This window comes from Henckelia pumila, chromosome 1, assembly GCF_033568475.1.
Source record: "Henckelia pumila isolate YLH828 chromosome 1, ASM3356847v2, whole genome shotgun sequence".
NCBI lineage: Eukaryota > Viridiplantae > Streptophyta > Magnoliopsida > Lamiales > Gesneriaceae > Henckelia > Henckelia pumila.
Window position 1 is genome coordinate 33282061 of NC_133120.1, and position 22531 is coordinate 33304591.

At 37.3% G+C, this 22531-nt stretch overlaps 1 protein-coding gene across 1 annotated transcript; it reads right to left on the bottom strand.

Annotated features, from left to right (window-relative positions):
- Positions 1-4038: 4038 nt before the first annotated feature.
- Positions 4039-17530, bottom strand: LOC140861055 (uncharacterized). The gene is made up of 9 exons (XM_073264065.1): positions 17270-17530; positions 16925-17194; positions 7862-8134; positions 7612-7759; positions 6395-6816; positions 5804-5938; positions 5084-5565; positions 4543-4906; positions 4039-4140 (listed from the first exon to the last, which is right to left on the bottom strand). Exons 1-9 carry the CDS (start codon positions 17528-17530, stop codon positions 4039-4041), a joined length of 2457 nt encoding a protein of 818 aa, XP_073120166.1.
- Positions 17531-22531: the final 5001 nt, after the last annotated feature.

Genomic DNA, 22531 nt, shown 5'->3' on the forward strand with positions numbered 1-22531 from the left:
ATGCTCTGTCCAAAAATAAAAAATCTTGCCAAGTTTCCCTACAAAACAGACCCGGAAGAGTATTATGCGAATAAATGAATTAAACATGCTAAAACTCAATAAAACAACAACAACAACAACATATGAATGCATGCATGCAAAACTAACACAAAAAATATGCATATGAAACACAGTTAACAACTCCCCCATACTTAAACCTTGCTCGCCCTCGAGCAAGACTAAACAAACACAAAAACAAGAATCAAGAAATACTATGGAGCAATGGCCTCAGCAATAAATTTTTTTTTTTCAAAAACAATTCAAATCCAATCCAATCACATCAAGCCTACCAACACGTAAAAGTTTATAAATAAACTAGTTCACCGCATAAACTTATAATCTCTTCAACTCATGCTTCAAAGTACCTTCATCCAAATCCAATCCACACATTCATACATAATGAGGACTTTTAAGGTAACAAGGGGATCAAACAGATGATATGAACACACTCGCAATCAGTTTAATACAAAAAATAATAGTGCGTGCATGTATTGATTAACATTCATACTCATCAACAATGTCTATCAAGAGTCCATATGCTAAATTCTCACAACTCTTCTCCACTAGTATATTAGGCAACTGTGACTCGGTCAAGAGGACTTAATAAGCTTGTAATGTTAGGCCGGGCTTATGGCTACAAGTGAAGGATAACAGATCAAAGCAAGGAGTAAATTACGACTACACCATTATTATTCAACTCCTTTTTGTTTCATTCAAAATCTTTTCATCAAACCATTGATTCACTTCGTTCTTCAGATTTCTCTTTTCAACCCATGCTATCGATTTTCTTTTTCTTTTTCACCACTACTTTTCTTCTTTCTTTTTTTTTTCTTCCACACCATTCCACTCTTCAAATTCATATTCAAGAGGATAGACAATTAACATATTCAATTTACTCCTTCTAAGGTGGGAATTAGTGTTTAAGCTAGTAACTGGTAGTGAATGTAGGTCCGTGAAAAGATGACGAATGGAGGTTTACCACACGTTTTCACGCAAGCCATTTGATTTCATTAAAGCTCAAATAAGGCACTAGGGATAGAATGTATCAATGGGTAGCTTGAAAGGCTCAAACGATTAACAGAAAAATTGCCTAAATCATCCCTAATCACATTTTTGCCCGTATTGCACCTCGAAGAGTGTTTGAACTAGTTCTAGACATGTTTCATTTCACCATCAACTCATACAAATTCAATCAGTGCAGAAACAAACAATCATCCACATTGAACGATGATCATAAACAAATAGTGAAAATGTACCTCATGTACTCATATAAGTGTAGGCTCAAAAGGGCAACTAGATATAATTAATTCAAAGAAAATTAGGCCCAAAAATCCCAACAACGCCTCAATCATCTCTATGTTTGCATTTTTCAAACTCAGTTTCTAGCACAAGTCACAGAGTATATCAGAGATCATTCATCTAATTGGTTTCACCAGTTCAAATTGGTCAGAAGGCAAACGATCATGGATTACAGTTTCAAAACAAAGCTCTCATCATTGGCCATGCTATCCAATTCTTTCTTGACTCAACAAAACAACACACAATGACATGCTATGAATATGAACTCGATGCAACTAACAAACAAGATGAATGCAAACAGAATGAACACGAAACACTATAACTAAAACCCCCCATACTTAACTAAAGAATTGCCCTCAATGCTTCAGAAATGCAGACAAACACACAAACAAATGCAAAGGACAAAACTGAAAACACAATGCATAAAACATAAAAAGGAACTCCCCTGGTCTACTCGGTGCAAAAGCGTCGGGATCCTCCTCATGTTTTGGAGGAGGCTGTGGAACAGAAGCATCCTGTGGTGTAGGCGGGTGCTGGAATGGTGGATCCTAAAATGATGGATCTGGAGCAGCGTACTGAAAATGGAACGGAGGCGGGTATGGCACAGCATCTGGAATAGACGAGGTGTCGAGCCTCAAATGTGTAGTAATGCCATTGAGAAGAGCATCCATCCTCTGAAAATTTGCGGTCGCAGCTGCCATAAAATCATTCTGAACATGAGCAAAAGTAGTGAGCTCATGAATGGCCTCAGGAAATGGTCTACGACGGGGATGTCGTGGTGGAGGTGCAGGAACAGAACTAGAGCTCGCTTGTCCTGCCCGAGGAAAGTCCTTCTTCCTCTTCGCTTCCTTCTTTGCAACAAGTGCAGCGTCAACGGGCTGTCGCGGCTGCTGCCATTCCTCGTCGGCTCGAACCTGGACCCCATCCTGAAGGCATAAGTCGAAAATAATGCTGGGAAAGAAAAGGCCCAAGGAAGAGGACGTATAGATGGAGCGACGAATTTCACTATGAATAAGCCGACCGACATTGATCGGGCACTCCAAACTCAAGGCAAAACAGAATGGCAGATGCCATGTTCACACTGCTCGTATGAGATATAGGCATCAAACGTTTGGCAGAAAATGCGAACCAAGTGGCCACATCCAACAACAAAATTTTTTCAGGAAAATGTAAAAATGCAATTGGGTCATGCCAAGCCGCCCCTTCATAGCATAATTGCTCCAGAATTTCATTAAATTCGGGGTCGACCTTCAAACTCTGATAGAAACTATCATCAACAGCAGAAGTTTGAAGTAAAGCATTCAAGGCATATATGTTCATCGAAAGAAACTATTTTCCCTCTAACATAGGCTTTACCATCCTCTCTTTCAGCAGCATTAGCATAAAACTCTCTAACTAAAGGCACAACCTCCGCCTTTGGTTGTTGGCAAAAAAATTCCCAATTCCTATTCATTATATCAATCGCAACACCACTATCCCTATGAGTTAATTCGACACCTCGCTCAGGAATAGGGGTGAGATTCAATTTAGCTCGGTCGTACCTTTATTTTGCAGCGGCATTAACAAATTTTCCGGCGATGCCCGAGGAAGATGAAGACGCCAGAGCTCGCTGGGATTTAGAGGCGCCATCCAATCGTGCTCTTTTAGGACCCATCGAATTTAGAAAAGAAGGATAAAATTCCGGCGAGATGATGCGGACTTGGTAGAGGGGCGGCGAACGGACGTTTTCGGCGGAGAATAGCGGAGGGGAGGAGGCGAACAAATCAACGGGGCGGAGTAGAACATAGAAAAAATGACAGACTGAGTAGCAGAGGGGCGGCGGCAAATGAAACGTCCGGCGCGGAGGAGAACGGAGGACAGGCGGCGGAGAGCAACAGAGAACAGGCAGCGGCCTGGTTAGAGATAGGGGAATCGGTGGAGAGGTGGCGAACGAACTTCGGGCGAGGATAGGCGGCGAAGAAACCTGCAAATTTGTGAGATCGAATTAGGAGTGATTTGGGGTTTTAGGGTTCTAATAAATTGAGATAAGAAGTGAGGGAGAGAAGAAAAAAGTGCGTCCCGATTTAATCTGTAAGAATCCCGCTCGCTCGAGCGAGATAGGAGTCTCGCTCGAGCGAGCCCAAAATAATGTCGGGGCCAGAACGTTTCTTACTCGAGTGAGATAGGGCTCTCGCTCGAGCGAGCCAAAAATAAGCAAAAACGTCCTTGAACAGAGAGGCTCTTGCTCGAGCGAGATGAGATGCTCGCTCGAGCGAGAGAAAAAAATATTTTATTTTTTTTTTTCAAAAATTTTCGAAAACAACACAAAAACTTCACAAATTAACTTAAATGCAATAAAAATGACCAAAACCAAAAAGATAAGGGACAAGAATACTGGGTTTCCTCCCAGACAGCGCTAAATTTATAGTCTATAGCCCGACTGTACCTCCCTTTTTAAATTGTCGGGTCTGTCAAGTTGACGGTGGTCTGTGTTTGATCCACGACACCACCTCGATAAACTTTTATCCTTTGCCTGTTAACTTTAAATGTTCCTGTGGTAGGACTATAAATTTCTATCGTACCATACGGCATCACTTGCTTGATAGTGAATGGTCCTGACCATTTCGAACGTAGATTTCCTGGCATGAGCTTCAAATGTGAGTTATATATTAAAACAGTTTGGCCTACCTCGAACTCACGTGAGACAATGCGCTGATCATGTTATTTATTGGTCTTCTCTTTGTAAATTCTGGCATTTTCATAAGCATCCAACCTAAGTTCCTCAAGTTCGTTCAACTTTAGCAAACGTTCTTCACCTGTGGCCTGCACATCAAAATTCAAAAATTTAGTAGCCCATAGTGCTTTATGCTCAAGTTCAACAAGAAGATGACATGCTTTGCCATATAACAATCTAAAGGGAGAAGTTTCTATAGGTGTTTTAAAAGCAGTTCGATAGGCCCATAACGCATCATCTAATTTATTCGACCACTCTTTCCTGTTTAAATTCACAGTTTTTTCCAAAATTCTTTTCAACTCCCTATTAGAAATCTCAACTTGCCCACTAGTCTAGGGGGTGATAAGGTGTTGCCACCTTGTGAGTGACCCCATACTTTGTCAAAAGCTTATCAATTGCTGGTAACAAAAGTGGGTTCCTCCATCACTAATTATGGCTCTAGGGGTACCATATCTAGAAAATATGAATTTTTTCAAAAATTTCACAACCACCATAGAGTCATTTGTCCTACATGCCAGTGTTTCAACCCATTTAGACACATAATTGACCGCAACCAAAATATATTTGTTCCCTTTAGACACAGGAAATGGTCCCATGAAATCTATACCCCATACATCAAAAACCTCGCACACAAGAATATTATTTAAAGGCATCTCATGCCTCCTAGAAATATTACCAACTTTCTGACAAGCATCACAAGCAAGCACATAGGTATATGCATCCTTAAACAATGAAGGCCAATAAAATCCCGACTGAAGTACTTTAGCGGCGGTACGACCCGCGCCGAAGTGACCTCCAGTCGGACCTGTGTGACAATGTGAGAGTATAGGGCTTACCTCCTCCGCTGGAATACACCTACGAATTATACCATCTGCACATATCTTAAACAGAAAAGGGTCTTCCCACAAAAAATATTTCAACTCAGAGAAAAATTTCTTTTTCTGTTGATAAGTTAAATGTGAGGGAAGAAACTTACTTCAGAGGTAATTTACTATGTCAGCATACCATGGTAGTTTCGTTACCTAAAACAACTGCTCATCTGGAAAATCATCATGAATTATTTGCGTTTCATCTCCTTGAATTTCCAAGCATGAAAGGTGGTCTGCAACTTGATTCTCCACGCCCTTCCTGTCAACAATTTTCAAATCAAACTCTTGCAACAACAAAACCCAACGAATTAACATGGGTTTAGCATCCTTCTTGCTCATCAAATACTTCAATGCCGAGTGATCCGTGTGAACTATGACTTTGCTTCCCACCAAATAAGACCTGAATTTATCCAAGGAAAACACGACTGTGAGAAGTTCTTTTTCACTGGTTGCATAATTCAGTTGGGCGGCTGACAGGGTGATAATAGCGTAGTAAATCACATGAAGTACTTTGTCCCTCTTTTGTCCAAGCACTTCTCCCAATGCAGTGTCACTGGCGTCACACATCAACTCAAACGGCAGATTCCAATCAGGCGCTACTATCACTGGTGCCGTTGTTAATTTCTTCTTCCAAATCTGAAAGGCCTGCAAGCACTCAGCAGAAAATTAAAAGGCACCTCTTTGATTAACAAATTAGTAAGGGGTCTAGCAATAGAAGAAAAATCCTTAATAAATCTCCTATAGAAACCCGCATGCCCAAGAAAACTTCGAAATTCTTTCAAATTCGTGGGAGGTGGAAGTTTTTCAATTACTTCAAGTTTTGCTCTGTCCACCTCCACACCAACCTCAGACACTTTATGTCCTAAAAAATGCCCTTTTTCACCATGAAGTGGCATTTTTCCAAATTCAACACAAGATTACTCTCCTCACATCTCTGCAACACTTTTTTCAGATTTAATAAACATGCATCAAACGATGATCCAACCACAGAGAAATTATCCATAAACACTTCTATAAACTTTTCAACCATATCATGAAAAATAGCCATCTTACATCACTGAAAAGTGGTAGGGGCATTACACAAACCAAACGGCATCCGTTTTTATGCAAAAGTACCATAAGGACATGTAAAAGTGGTTTTATGTTGGTCCTCGGGTGCTATAGGAATTTGCATATATCCAGAATAACCATCCAAAAAACAATAAAATGCATGCCCAACAAGTCTCTCAACCATCTAATAAATAAAGGGAAGGGGGAAGTGATCCTTACGGGTGATATCATTTAGTTTCTTATAATCAATACAAACCCGCCACCCCATAACAGTTCTAGTAGGGATCAATTCATTGTTTGCATTTTCAATTACAGTCATCCCTCCCTTTTTAGGCACTACTTTAATTGAACTCACTCATTCACTATCAGATATAGGATAGATAATACATGCATCAAGGAGCTTGATTACCTCCTTTTTCACTACCTCTTGCATCACCGGGTTGAGTCGCCTCTGTGGTTGAGTAGATGTCTTGTGCTCCGCTTCCATCAATAATTTGTACATGCACATGGTTGGAATAATCCCCTTTATATCCGCCAAGCTCCATCCTATGGCTCTTATGTGCTCTCGAATCACCCGCAACAGCTTTTCCTCCTCACAACCTGTCAATGAAGAGGAACAAATTACTGGCAATTTATCATTCTTTAATAAATACAAATATTTTAAATGAGGAGGGAGCGGTTTAAGTTCAAGAGTGGGAGGCTCCTCGGTGGATGGCTTCAGTGGTTTTGGAGTATGGTTAAGCTCCCCCATCTTGGTATTGATGATTTTGTCGAAGGGTAGACTCCAATTCAAGTACCGTGCTACTTCATGAACCTCCTCACTAACATGCTCTTCATCATTTGTACCTGTCAAACATATTTCTAATGGACCCATAGACAACTGTTCCTGCAGAGAACACTCAACCAAATCATTAGTAATATCAATTCTGAAACAATCATAATTGTCTGCAGGATATCGAATGGCCTGAAAAACATTAAATATCACTTTCTCGTCATTCAAACGCAATATCAACTCTCCCTTATGCACATCAATCAAAGCTTTTACAGTGGCTAAGAACGGTCTACCCAAAATAAGAGGTATCTCACGATCCTCTTCCATATCAAGCACAACAAAATACACTGGAAATATAAACTTATCAACCTTAACTAACACATCCTCTACAATCCCCCTTGGATATTTTATAGATCTATCAGCTAATTGCAGGGAGATATTAGTTGGCTTAACTTCACCAATACCTAGCTTTTCAAAACATGAATAAGGCATAAGATTAATAATTGCACCTAGATGACATAAAGCCTTATTAAAAAATGATTTTCCAATAGTGCATGGAATTGAAAAGCTACCGGGATCCTTAAGTTTTGGAGGGAGTTTATTTTGTAAAATAGCAGAACATTCCTCAGACAACTTCACAGTTTCAAAATCCACAAGTTTTCTTCTGTTAGACAAAGTCTCTTTCAAAAATTTTGCATAACTGGGCATTTGAGCCAAAGCGTCTGCAAAGGGAATATTAATATGAAGCTTTTTGAAAATCTCTAAGAATTTTGCAAATTGATTATCCAATTGCAATTGCTTTGCTCTTTGGGGGAAGGGAAGTTTACTCAAATCAATATTATCATTAATAATTGGGTGAGAGGTCTTACCTTTCTTGCCCGTAGGCGTCGAGTCTGACTGGGTTGGCGCTTTCTCCAGCCCTTTTTCCTTGCTTAGCTCGCTTGCTTCCTCATCCTCAGTATTTTTCTCCATAGTGTCTGCTTGCAATCTAGTCACCGCCAGAATAGCATTGACATCCTTGGGATTCCTCTCAGTATTGCTAGGCAACGATCCTGGTGGCCGAGTAGACAGCTGTGTTGCTATTTGGCTCATCTGTGTTTCTAAATTTTGCAACATTGCCTCCTGATTTTGTAGACGGGTCTCAGTACCAGCTACATATTTCATCATAATTTCTTCAAAGGAGGGCTTCTTCTCGACTGGCTTCGATGTATTTGCTGTGGTGTCTGCAGCTTTCCAAGAGAAGTTTGGATGGTTCTTCCAGCCAGGATTGTAAGTATTGCTGTATGGATTATATTGCTGTCTCCCTTGATTCCCCATAAAATTCGCAACATCAACATCAAATACTTGTTGTTCGTCAGACTGTTGAACTTGCACTTTGTGAGGACCTCGATTCTAATCAACTAATCTCAAAAAGTAAAACAATCATCGATAAATAAATGAGCCAATTTTATTTTTTTTTAAATCAAGAACAGTGCCTCGCTCGAGCGGTAGAAAAATATTCGGCTCGAGCGAGATCATCTCGGGCTCAACTATAAAAATCAATTTAACTCGTTATTCGACATACATCAATTCTAAGAATAATCGGGGCATAAAAATACATGCAGTATTATAAATCAACAATAAAAGCATGCTTCAATAAATAACCGAGTTCTAAAAGTTATTCGACTCTAAATCGACGACTCACATCTATCATTCGATCCCAAGCTAACCACGTCGACTCTGACTAGCTCCTGCCCCACCTGTTGTCAAGTATACATACAAAACAAGACAACAGCCGGATAACTCCGGTGAGAATAAAATCCCAGTAAAAGTGACGTAACATGTAATATCAAGTAAGTATATTAAAATCATAATATACATTCAAATTCTTCAATGGAAATGCCAATGAAATGCATGTGTTTAAAAATCGGGATTATCAAATCAGATAATCAAGGGAATATCGAACAATCGGTTGGGATCCCGAGGTCAAGATCACGCAACTAACCCACCTACGCTCCCGCTCGGGGTGGTGCTACGCGTCTCAAACCTCTAGAATTTGGCGCAACTATAGGAGTATGCTGACACTGGGGGAAATCAACATCCTAGGCCACCCGATATAGCTTCCAAACGTCTAATTCGAATCTGGGCAATTCACCCCTCTAAAAATTTAAGAAATTTGGCTCAAGATGAATGCATATGAATCAAATGCAATTTAATCGAATCGAAAATAATAAATTTGTGTATTCAGACATCAATGTATCGAAGATGTCAACACATTCAACTCGTATATTCAAACTCATGAATATAATATCGAAAATCATTGAAGTAATTCAAATAATAAATCTCATGCTTTTCAAATCAAATATATAAATCACTTACTTCAAATAATTTCATATAGACAAACTCATGTCTTGCAAGTAATATTGAAAATCAATTAAATCATTCAAATTCACATTCAATATCAAATAATCAAATAAACATGCAAGTATGTGATTTTAATCGGGAACTCGAGAATCTCAAACTCGCTCGAGTATTCATTCCCTTAGAAATCGACATCAGCTCATACCTCAATTTTCCAATCTGAAAAAGCTCAAATCCTTAGACTACTGATTTCTGCCTCTAATTATCATCGAGTAGCTTTCAATCTGCAAAAAATCATATAATGATCAAAATTCAACCTTAGTCAACTGTGGTCAAACTTTGACCAAAAATTTCCGAACTTTAATGCGTTCTCACCGCTTAACGATTTTGAATCTCGACTCGAAACTTGGATATTTGAATTCATCTCGTCGAGACGATCAAAATGGGGTAACACGTCGATGGTCGCCGGAAAATTTGGGGGAGAAGACGATGCGGCCGCGATGAGCAAATCAACTCCAAAAATTCTGAATTGCAACCATATAAGCCACGACCGGAACGGAGGTCCGACGCGGCGGCGATCGGAGAAAAAAAGGGCGGCGGCGGTGGCGGTTTAAAAACTCCGATCTGCACCAAATATGCCGAAATAATCTACCAAAAGCTAGGGAAATGTTCTACCCATCATATACTATCATTTATCAACTCAAAAACTAACAAAAACGAGCTCCAAATCGCGAAATCAAATCGAAGAAGACGATGAACAGTACCGAGAAAATTTTGTGCAGATTTTGTCCGTTCATTCTCACTTTCCTGGAGATCCAACCGTCCGATCTTTGATTTCTTTACACCAATAGCTTAGTTTTGATGTTGGCTAAAAATTGACCGATCGGATCTTTGATCGGATCTCTGGTGAACGTCCAGAAAAATCAAAAACTACGGCTGCTACAGTAAAGTCGAGAAAATGAGAAAAATTGGGGAAAAAATCTTGATCCGTGTTTTCTCAGTGTGAGTTTTCTATTTATAGTAACCCGATATTTTCGGGTCTCGCACTAATTTATTTGATATCCAACTGGTAAAAATTAGTCCTAAATCTGATATTTTCCGGTACATGCACCCAACATCAATAACATCATTTTTCTGAAATTATACACTTTGACCAGTCAATTGAACTCATAAATTTCCAATTTAATTTCTAAGTCCAACTTAGACTCGTACCAGTCATCTCAGTCAATATTTTCCAAAATTAAATTTATCTGGCATAAATAATTATTTTTATTTCGATATCTCAATAATTATTTCAAAATGCCAAATAATACTAGATATCCATAAATAGCCAAATTCATTGATTAACTGGTATGTGTATTTTATAAATACACTCTATAATCTCATTAGCAATAATAATTATTTCATCAACTCAATAATTACTTTAATTGCTAATTAATTCGATAATTAATTTTTGGGACGTTACAATTCTCCCCCTCTAAGAATTGATTTCGTCCTCGAAATCGCATGCAATCTGAGCACATCAGATAAAGATCTGAAAGAATCTGTACTCAATCTCATTGCAATAAAGAGATTCGGATATCTCTAACTCATATCATGTTCTATCTTCCAAGTGATTTCTTCGACCTTCTTTAAGTCATTATACTGAAACAACTAGAATTGACTTGTTCTAGAACTACTTCTCTTTCGGTACGTAATCTGTATCTGTCATCGGTTATCGATCAATCAAAGTAGTTCAAAGTATCATTCAATTCAGTCTCATCTCGCCAAAGTATAAAGGAACGAATCTTGTTCCATTATTAAAAGTCTGAATCAAGACTTACAACTCTGACACATCTGTCTCGCACTGTTCTGATTCTATTCGGAATCATAATCACTTTCTCTGACATCTATGACCACATCAGGTCAAATCGTACTCTATCGCTGATGTATTTCAGAATCATCATTCTCAAAATGAGAAGAAAATTTGCATTACTCATCGTATCTCGCTTCGAAAAGAGTCATCTCTAAACTCTTCTGGTATTTGTTCAAATCAGAACAATCAACCAAATCATGAATCTAGCCAACTAGTGCAAACTCTAGCACTACGGCTCGTGGAATATCCTCCCAAAACCATGAACATTCTGCTCTAGCTGTCTGTCAGTCTGAAATAATATATTATACTCTGATAAGGCGAGGAAAAAAAAGTTTCTTGAATATCTAACTCTGACCTAAATTTAGTTATCAGATTTTAGCTGTCTGTCAGTTGATAATGGATCATCCAAGAATACTTCGAAATCCTTTAACGAGTCAACAATTCCATCTTCAATCGATCAATCTTAATCTAGACTCAATACACAGTTTAGAATTCAGAGAAAACTTATGTCAATCAGACAGTTCCTAATATCCTAAACTCATATACTGAGTTAATCTTAATCAAATTGATATTCCTCTAATGTTTTCAAGTAAAAATTCGATCAATCAACATTTCGCAAAATTCCAAAATTCAATATCGGAAAGTTATTTCTTCAATATCATTTCGTAGGATCACATATTCATATGCGAGTCACAATATGTTCTCGCAATCATGGAGCAATCACAAATCAAAACTCAAAAATTCTCATCAAATTCTTCCCAATAACCATCAAATAATCGATCAGTAAGGCAAGTTTAAATCCCAAAATTTCTCATTCGATCATAAATCGCAAACAACATCGTATTAATCTCACCAATTGGAAGAACAACACTCAGGTATTCATCTATATGCTCTGGAACTTATTTGGTACTAGTTACACTAATTCAAGTTTCTTCTTCTTCTAATTCGCTCTTTCTGATCTCAAGTGTTAGTAATTCTCGCAATTGAGTTCGAATGCTAAAAAGAAGATGCAACATCTCTACTAACAGTGCAATTCCAGTCTTATTTCTAAATTCAAAATTCTGGTCTTAGTCCACCAATAAAAATTTACCGCAAAGTTCCATAAATTCCCGAACAATCATCACAAAATCCAAAGATCAAAAGATAAATCCGTTATCACTGATTCATCGAGTGAATCATATCAATTCTTCTGAATCATCTGAAATATTCTTAAATCCTAGTCGAATCCACTGCAATTTGTTTCAAAATTTCTCAAAATACCTAAAATTTAACGATCTTCGGACATAATCTTTATCCGGATCGGTCAAACACTAAATTCAGATAGTGCTATCAATCTCTATCAGTTACGAGCCAACAAAATCATATATATTGAAGATATAACTCAAATCATCAATGACTCTCAGAGACAGAATCAAATCAATATCAACGAAAATCGCTAAAGTCATGATTATCAATAGAAAGAATTCTGGACAACAAACTTTGCTAAGTGAAAACAACTCACTTGCATTTCAAAATCGTGTGTGAATACTTCAGATCAGGCTCGAAGAATAAGGAAAACAAGCCAATCAATCAATATAAAATCAAGTGATCACTCATCAACATGTAAGACATAATGCCCATCATCAAGAAAAACCAAAATCATGGTTGCCAACGTGGCCTCAATCACGAGGAGTCTGCACGCACTCATCGATTAGGACTCAGTCCTAAGGCATATTCGAATGTCACAAAAAATAAATCTAGATCACCAAGAAATCAGATAATCAAAATTCACCTGAATCAATATCAATGTCCAGAAAGAAATTTCAATTTCTCAAGAATTACGAATTTCTGAAATTCAGACTCAAAATTTCAATCGATGTCAAATGGCAATAATTATCAAAGTCAATGTCATGCGAATCAAAGTTGCATAACTAAAATAGGATTCAAAAATCTTCAGATTAATCGAAGGAAGGCTCAACTGTAACTGAATTCGGTTTCATCCCAAAAACACTAATTTCATCCTCTTATTCTATAGGAAAAATATTTTATCCTCAACATTTCTCAAATTCATGTCTTTCCAAAATATCAATCATAATAACTCCTCAAACCAATTCAATACTAGAAATTCATACAAGTTTTCTTATGACCCAATAAAACATCATTTTCCCAAAGAACAATATTGGTTACATCAATGAAATCTCGATATCATCGATTGCGACCTAATCGAATTTTCAAAATATTAAATTAATCCTAATCTTCCCAAAAGTTTAACATAAAAGTGTTGATATTCTTACATTCACAAATAACTTTAAAAAATATCGCAAACTTAGATCAATTCTCAATAATTCAATCATTTATCAACATCTAATCACAATAGATCCAAGCAATCGGACACATTCTATTCATTCATATATATCAATCTCATAATGCTAAAAATATAAACATCAACTCAAAAGACATAATAAACTTAATGTCCTTACTGAGTACATCGAGATTTCAATTCATTTCTACTCAATCTCTTATTAACGAACACAATCAAGTTTATCATTCCTGATAAATCTATCGTCTATTCCGAATGGGCGTTTTGAAAAATCTAGTTTTGATCTCAGAGTATTATAAAACACTCACTCAAAACTTACACCACATTATTCAAATCAACGAGTCAGGATCAATAAAATTCTTACCTCGAGAATTCTTACAGGTTCATTACAATGGATGATCAAATCTGATCTCGTTCTGAAATTTTCTGAAATCCTTAATATCAAAGTTCTTTCTCTGTTCTTTCTAAAGGTTCATCTGACGCAAATCAATTCAATCATTGCTAAAGATTAAAATATCAACTCTTACCTCGATCAATCTAAGCCACAATAAACTTCGAGTGGTTTTTAATTCAATTTCCTCAAGAAGGAACATCATCTATTCATATTCTAGATCATCTCATCTTTCATCAATACCATTTCTCAATTTCTAGATTATACAATTCTTCGCTCAACAAGGAGATTTAGTTGATAACGGCAGATATATAACATTTCAGAATATCATAATAAAATATCACTTGCCATCATACTCTCCTCAACAAATTCATGAACATAAAACTCTTTCCAAAACGTGAATTCTCATAGCGAGCAATCTAATTATCACAATTCAAATCTGGTTTGCTAGCTATCTGAACCATATCGGCTTAACAATTATAATCTCAAATAATCACAAGCACAAATCTCAAAATATCAAAATCATCAACTCTGTTTCGATCATCCTCTAATCATCATACTCATGTAATCGCATGAGTGTTTAAATTCTCATCTCGAATTCAATTCTGATACTCTTTCATATAATGCATGCTTTTAAAATCAATTCACATAATCAAAGAGGCACATAATTCTGAATCAGTAAAGCATGCTCGCATGTAATTCAAGTAATCAAACAATCAAATTAATCACATGCGAAATAAAATAATTCAAGCAGACTCGATCTACCCTACTCACTCACTTCTATTCCATTCCAAGAATCTTATCGCTCTGATACCACTTAATGTGAGGACCTCGATTCTAATCAACTAATCTCAAAAAGTAAAACAATCATCGATAAATAAATGAGCAATTTTTTTTAAAAAAATCAAGAACAGTGCCTCGCTCGAGCGGTAGAAAAATATTCGGCTCGAGCGAGATCATCTCGGGCTCAACTATAAAAATCAATTTAACTCGTTCTTCAAAATACATCAATTCTAAGAATAATCGGGGCATAAAAATACATGCAGTATTATAAATCAACAATAAAAGCATGCTTCAATAAATAACCGAGTTCTAAAAGTTATTCGACTCTAAATCGGCGCCTCACATCTATCATTCGATCCCAAGCTAACCACGTAGACTCTGACTAGCTCCTGCGCCACCTGTTGTCAAGTACACATACAAAACAAGACAACAGCCGGATAACTCCGGTGAGAATAAAATCCCAGTAAAAGCGACGTAACATGTAATATCAAGTAAGTATATTAAAATCATAATATACATTCAAATTCTTCAATGGAAATGCCAATGAAATGCATGTGTTTAAAAATCGGGATTATCAAATCAGATAATCAAGGGAATATCGGACAATCGGTTGGGATATTGAGGTCAAGATCACGCAACTAACCTACCTACGCTCCCGCTCGATTTGGTGCTACGCGTCTCAAACCTCTAGACTTTGGCACAACTATAGGAGTATGCTGACACTGGGGGAACTCAACATCGCAGGCCACTCGATATAGCTTCCAAACGTCTAATTCGAATCTGGGCAACTCAGCCCTCTAAAAATTTAAGAAATTAGGCTCAAGATGAATGCATATGAATCAAATGCAATTTAATCGAATCGAAAATAATAAATATGTGTATTCAGACATCAATGTATCGAAGATGTCAATACATTCAACTCGTATATACAAACTCATGAATATAATATCGAAAATCATTGAAATAATTCAAATAAGAAATCTCATGCTTTTCAAATCGAATATATAAATCACTTAATTCAAACAATTTCATATAGACAAACTCATGTCTTTTAAGTAATATTGAAAATCAATTAAATCATTCAAATTCACATTCAATATCAAATAATCAAATAAACATGCAAGTATGTGATTTTAATCGGGAACTCGAGAATCTCAAACTCGCTCGAGTATTCATTCCCTTAGAAATCGACATCAGCTCATACCTCAATTTTCCAATCTAAAAAATCTCAAATCCTTAGACTACTGATTTCTGCCTCTAATTATCATCGACTAGCTTTCAATCTGCGAAAAATCATATAATGATCAAAAGTCAACCTTAGTCAACTGTGGTCAAACTTTGACCAAAAATTTCCGAACTTTAATGCGCTGTCACCGCTTAACAATTTTGAATCTCGACTCAAAACTTGGATATTTGAATTCATCTCGTCGAGACGATCAAAATTGGGTAACACGTCGATGGTCGCTGGAAAATTTTGGGGAGGAGGCGACGCGGCGGCGAAGCGGCGATGATGAGCAAATCAACACCAAAAATTCTTAATTTTGGCATGGTTGTAGATCTCGACGAGACTATTCCAACCATATAAGCCACGACCGGAACAGATTTTCGACGCGGTGGCGATCGGAGAAAAATAGGGGGCTGGCGGCGGTGGCTGTTTAAAAACTCTGATCTGCACCAAATATGCCAAAATAATCTACCAAAAGCTAGGGAAATGTTCTACCCATAATCTACTATCATTTAGCAACTCGAAAACTAATAAAAACGAGCTCAAAATCGCGAAATCAAATCGAAGAAGACGATGAACAGTACCGAGAAAATTCTGTGCAGATTTTGTCCGTTCATTCTCACTTTCCCGGAGATCCAACCATCCGATCTTTGATTTATTTACACCAATACCTTTGTCTTGATGTTGGCTACAAAGTGACCGATCGGATCTTTGATCGGAGCTCCGGTGGACGTCCAGAAAAATCAAAAACTACGGCTGCTACAATAAAGTCAAGAAAATGGGAAAAATTGGGGAAAAAATATTGATCCGTGTTTTCTCAGTGTGAGTTTTCTATTTATAGTAACCCGATATTTTTGGGTCTCGAACTAATTTATTTGATATCCAACTGGTAAAAATTAGTCCTAAATCTGATATTTTCCGGTACACGCACCCAACATCAATAACATCATTTTTCTGAAATTATACACTTTGACCAGTCAATTGAACTCATAAATTTCCAATTTATTTTCTAAGTCCAACTTAGACTCGGACCAGTCATCTCAGTCAATATTTTCCCAAATTACATTTATTTGGCATAAATAATTATTTTTATTTCGATATCTCAATAATTATTTCAAAATTCCAAATAATACCAGATATCCAGAAATAGTCAAATTCATTGATTAACTGGTATGTGTATTTTATAAATACACTCTATAATCTCATTAGCAATAATAATTATTTCATCAACTCAATAATTATTTTAATTGCTAATTAATTCGATAATTAATTTTTGGGGCGTTACACACTTGGTTGGCTGAAGATGTCTGCATAGCTGCCATCTGATGAGTAAGAGCATCAATCTTGGCATTCAGTGATGGTAGCGCATCGACTTCTAATATCCCAGCCTTTTTCTCCTTTTTAGCATCTGGCCATCCAATGTTGCTTTCAGCCATATTTCCAATGATTTCCCATACCTCTGCCTGTGTCTTCCTGAATAGGCTTCCATTAGCAGCGGCATCCAACATGGATCGGACAGATTGATCATCCCCATTGTAGAAAGTCTGAGTCTGCTGGCTCTGAGTAAGATTATGTTGAGGACACATCCTCAACATCTTTTTGAATCGAGTCCAAGCAGCATGAAAAGATTCAACTTCCTTATGCCTGAATGAGATGATATCGGAGAACAGTTTAGCCATCTTTGTAGGGGGGAAATACTTATTCAGAAAGGTCTGAACAAGTTGGTTCCAGGTAGTGATAGAACCAGCAGGTAGATCATCTAGCCACTCAGCAGCTTCTCCTTGTAGAGAGAATGGGAATAACCACAGTCGCACTGCATTAGATGTTACCCCATTCACTTTGAACGTGTCGCAGATTGACAGAAAATGATCCAGATGAGCGTAGGGGTCTTCCATAGATGTTCCCCCAAATCTAGCTTGCAATTCAATCAGCTGAATAGTAGAGGGTTTCAGCTCAAAATTGTTCGCCTCAACTGCGGGGAGAACTATGCTAGATCCATATCCTTCAGTTGGCGGACGGATAATATCCCAAACATTACGGTTGTCTGCCATCTCTACTTCAAATTCAGATTCTGACTCTAGTTCAATATTGATAGCTTTCTTGGCTTTTCGGATCCTGCTAAGCATGCGTTCGTTCTCCAAATCAAGTGGTAGTAATTTTCTTGATCGAATGCTATGCATGCACAACAGAAGGTACCTGAAAATCACCATGAAATTATAGTTAGAAATTAAGAAAATAAATAAGGTCTAAACTCAAGCGAAATAAAAATTCTGATATCAACACAGTCCTCGGCAACGGCGCCAAAAACTTGACCGGCTAAATCGGTGTGATTAAAAATCAACTGGCAAGCGCACCAGGTAAAATTATAATATAATGGACTAAGGTCCAGATGTCGAACCCACAGGGACTGTAAAAATCTGAATACCAAAATATATTTAATTCTGCTTAATCTACACTAATCAAAAATAGCAATTTCAGATTTTAAACTATGAATAAAAATTGCAGTTGAAATTAAATTAATTAAAACTAAGTTGGAAAATTTTTGATTTAAATCAAATTTGAAAAAAGCTCGATCAAGGACACACGTAGGTACCAAATAATTCATGTAACAAGCAGTTAATCTAAAACATCAAACTTAATTTTCATTCACAGGAATTTTCCTAATTTGTTCGAAGGACTATTTCTAGAACAATCAAACCTATTCGAATATTAATGAATCAATCTTTCGTAATTCTGATCAAATTCGAATGCATGAATAACTGTGAAAATTCAGTAAACACATAAACCGCATAATGAATCCGAATTCTATTTCTAGTCAGTTTTACACTATGTTGATTATTGAAGTGATCAAAATCGAAACCTCCTCTGTCGAATTGGAATCAATTAACATGCAAGAAAATAACTGGCCAGGAAATTCACAAGACAAATATAAATTCAATAAACAATAAATTCGAATCAAGTCTGAAAATTTCAAATAAACAAACGAGTTTTATACATAAATTTTCTGGCCCAATCATGTGGCCTTGATCGAAAGAGAAAAACTACTCAAAGTTCGACATAATTTAAGAACAAAAGTTTTTAATTCTAAACATCAATCCAAAATAAAATGAAAAGAAGAAGAAGAATTGAGATGGTGATGATAGCCGCCTCTTGCCTTCCAATATGTTGTGTAACCCTTATTTTGATGATGAAATTGGTATTTATATGTCCAAGGGTTTTCAAAAGATAATATCCTTCCCGAGCAAGAATTTCCCTTTTAAAAAACTCTGCACGCGTCGCTCGCTCGAGCGAGATAGGGGTTTCGCTCGAGCGAGCAGTCTTCTGCCCGGAAGGTGAAATTCAACATCTCGCTCGCTCGAGCGGGCAAAGCCTCTAGCTCGAGCTAGCAAGATTCTATCTCAAAATCTTTTGTGTCCCGTCTAGCTCGCTCGAGCGGGCATTGCCTCTCGCTCGAGTGAGCACTCCTCTGGAAAAAACTTACGATCTCAAGCTCGCTCGAGCGAGAATACCCCTTTGCTCGAGCGAGCGATGCTCTGTCCAAAAATAAAAAATCTTGCCAAGTTTCCATACAAAATAGACCCGGAGGAGTATTATGCGAATAAATGAATTAAACATGCTAAAACTCAATAAAACAACAACAAAAACATATGAATGCATGCAAAACTAACACAAAAAATATGCATACGAAACACAATTAACAGAGCACGTTTTATTAACTTCATTATTTATTTAATTTGTCAGAAAATCTCTAAAGTTTGGTTTTCTAGATAAAATTAAGACTATTTTAATTACAAGTATTGAATATTTTCAAATTACTCCTTGTGGGATCGACACTCTCTCTATCACTATATTAAACTTGACACTCGTACGCTTGCGAGTATTTTTCACAACAAGTTTTTGAAACCGTTGCCGGTGAGTAATTTTTTATTTTGTTTAGTCTTGTTACCAATTAGTCTAAATTTTAATTTAGAGCTTTTATTTATTTTATTTTAAGTAATAATAAATTGTTGTTGTTCTTAACTACAGTTTATGCGATGATCTCAAAGTGCAAATTCTTTAATCTTTGATCCAGAAATCAAGAGAACTGCAAGTGCGTTGAGAAGAGCTAGGAGAGAAGAGCAACAAAACATGGCTGAAGAAAATGTCAATGAATTTCCCTTGGTGCCAATTAGAGATCATTTCAGGCCGAGACAATAAATGCCAACAACTTCGAGTTGAAGCCGGCATTAATCAACATGGTTCAACAGAACCAATTCAATGGAAGCGCCACAGCTGATCCTCACTTACACTTGTGCACCTTCCTAGAGATTACTGATACGGTAAAAATAAATGGTGTTTCTGAGGAAATAATACGTTTACGATTGTTTCCTTTTTCTCTCAAGGACAAGGCACGCAACTGGTTGCAGTCATTGCCGCTAGGAAGCATAACAACTTGGGATGACATGGCTGTGAAATTTTTAGCAATGTATTTTCCACCGGCAAAGTCCACCCAGCTGAAGATTGAAATCAGCACCTTTCAACAGCATGATTTAGAACAGCTATATGAGGCATGGGAAAGGTACAAAGATTTGTTGAGGCGTTGTCCTAACCATAATTTTGCAGATTGGGAAGAAATAGAGCTTTTCTACAATGGGTTGAGCACGCCTACCAGAATGTCCGTGGACTCTGCTGCTGGGGGTACCATATTTTCCAAGGACCTCATTCAGGCCTATGAGATGCTGGAACAAATGACTATCAACAGTTATCAATGGCCATCTGAATGCATGGGAGTCAAGAAGGGAGTGTATAGTGTTGATCCTCTCACTTCCATCACTGCACAGCTATCTGCATTGAGTACACAAGTTACAGCTCTGAACAAGGTGAATATAGCAGAACCTGCAGGTGTGTCGGTTGCCATAGAAGAGTCTCATCCACCTGAGGAAGCTCAATATATCAATCCCAGAGGCTATGGAAACTATCGAGGTAACCCTCCACCTAATACTTATCATCCTGGCTTACGTAACCATGCAAATTTTTCCTATGCCAACAAAAAAAATGTGTTGAATCCCCCTCCGGGCTTCAATACAAACAAGGGTGAAAGAAAGGCGTATTTGGAGGATGTTGTGTCTACATTTGTCACTGAATCTAACAAGAGGATGTCAAGGACTGAAAATCGAATGGACAGCATGGAGACACATATGTGCAGTTTGGGGGCTATGATGAAATCTATGGAAACACAGATTGGGCAACTTGCTAATGCTTTGAAGGATCAGAATCGAGGGCAGTTTCCTAGAAATACTGAAGTGAATCCAAAAGAGCAGTGCAAAGAGGTGGAGTTACGAAGTGGTAATAAATTAGAGGTTGAAGAGAATAGCTGAGCAGAAAAAAGGCAAAGAAGCTAAAGAACCAGTGGTGGAAAAAATTGTTGAGGAGAAAAAGTAAGAATCTGAATCCAAACCGATGTACAAGGCACAGCTTTCGTGCCCACAGAGGTTCAAAAAAAAGGCACTTGATGAGAAGTTTTCCAAGTTTCTAGATATCTTCAAGAATATACACATCAATATCCCATTTGCACATGTCTTGGAACAAATTCCCAATTATTCCAAATTCATCAAAGATGTGATGTTTAAGAAGAGGAGACTGCAAGACAATGAAGTGGTGAATCTGACTGAAGAGTGCAGCGCAATCCTGCAGAAAAAGTTTCCACAAAAGCTTAAGGATCCAGGGAGTTATACTATCCCTTGTTTTATTGGTGGTTCTAAGGTAAATAGAGCTTTATGTGATCTAGGAGAAAGTATAAATTTAATGCCTTTTTTTGTATATAGGACTTTGGAGCTTGGAGAATTCAGGGCAACCACCATCACATTACAGCTAGCCGATCGTAGTATCACATACCCACGGGGTATTGTGGAGGATGTTTTGGTGAAGGTCGACAAGTTAATATTTCCAGCAGACTTCATGACATTGAACATGGATGAAGACGAAGAACTCCCTTGATTTTTGGGAGACCTTTTATAGCTATTGCACGCGCGCTGATCGACGTCCACAAAGGAGATCTCACACTTTGAGTTGATGGTGAAGCTGTGATTTTCAATATTTATCACACCATGAGGGGACCAAACGAGGTAAGTACATGTAAAAGTATTGAAGTTATAGATTCTCATAATTCTTTTTTATGTGCATGAATTACTGATCCACTAGAATGGTGTTTGGTGGCGGATGAGGTATTTGATAAGGAAGAGGATTGGGAGCTACATGAACAAGAAGCTTTCCTTGAGGGAGCTCCGAAAGAATAAATGGTGAGTACTAAGGAATCTGAAGCATTGGAAAATAGTGCACCAGAGTTATTTGCTGAAACTCATGATCTTAAATAATTTCCTGCACATTTATGTTATGCATTCCTTGGTGAAAATTCTAATTGTCCTGTTATTATTTCTGCTCACATGTCTGCTGTAGAAAAAGATAAGTTGTTGAGAGTATTGAGAAATTTTAAAACTGATTTAGGATGGTCAATTTCCGATATTAAGGGTATTAGTCCAACAATATGCATGCATAAAATTTTGATGGAAGAGTCTTATACTCCTTATGTTGATAATCAGCGGCGGTTGAATCCCGCCATGAAAGAGGTAGTTATGAAAGAAGTTTAAAAGTTGTTGAATGCGGGTGTGATTTATGCTATTTCAAACAGTAGTTGGGTGTCTCCTGTTAAAGTGGTGCCTAAGAAGGGTGGGATTACTGTGGTAAAAAATGAAAATAATGAGTTAATCTCCATACGTACAGTAACTGGCTGGCAAGTCTGTATAGATTATAGGAAGTTGAACAAAGCTACTCGTAAGGATCATTTTCCACTTCCTTTCATTGATCAAATGCTTGACAAACTTGTTGGTTATTGCTATTATTGTTTCTTAGATGATTAT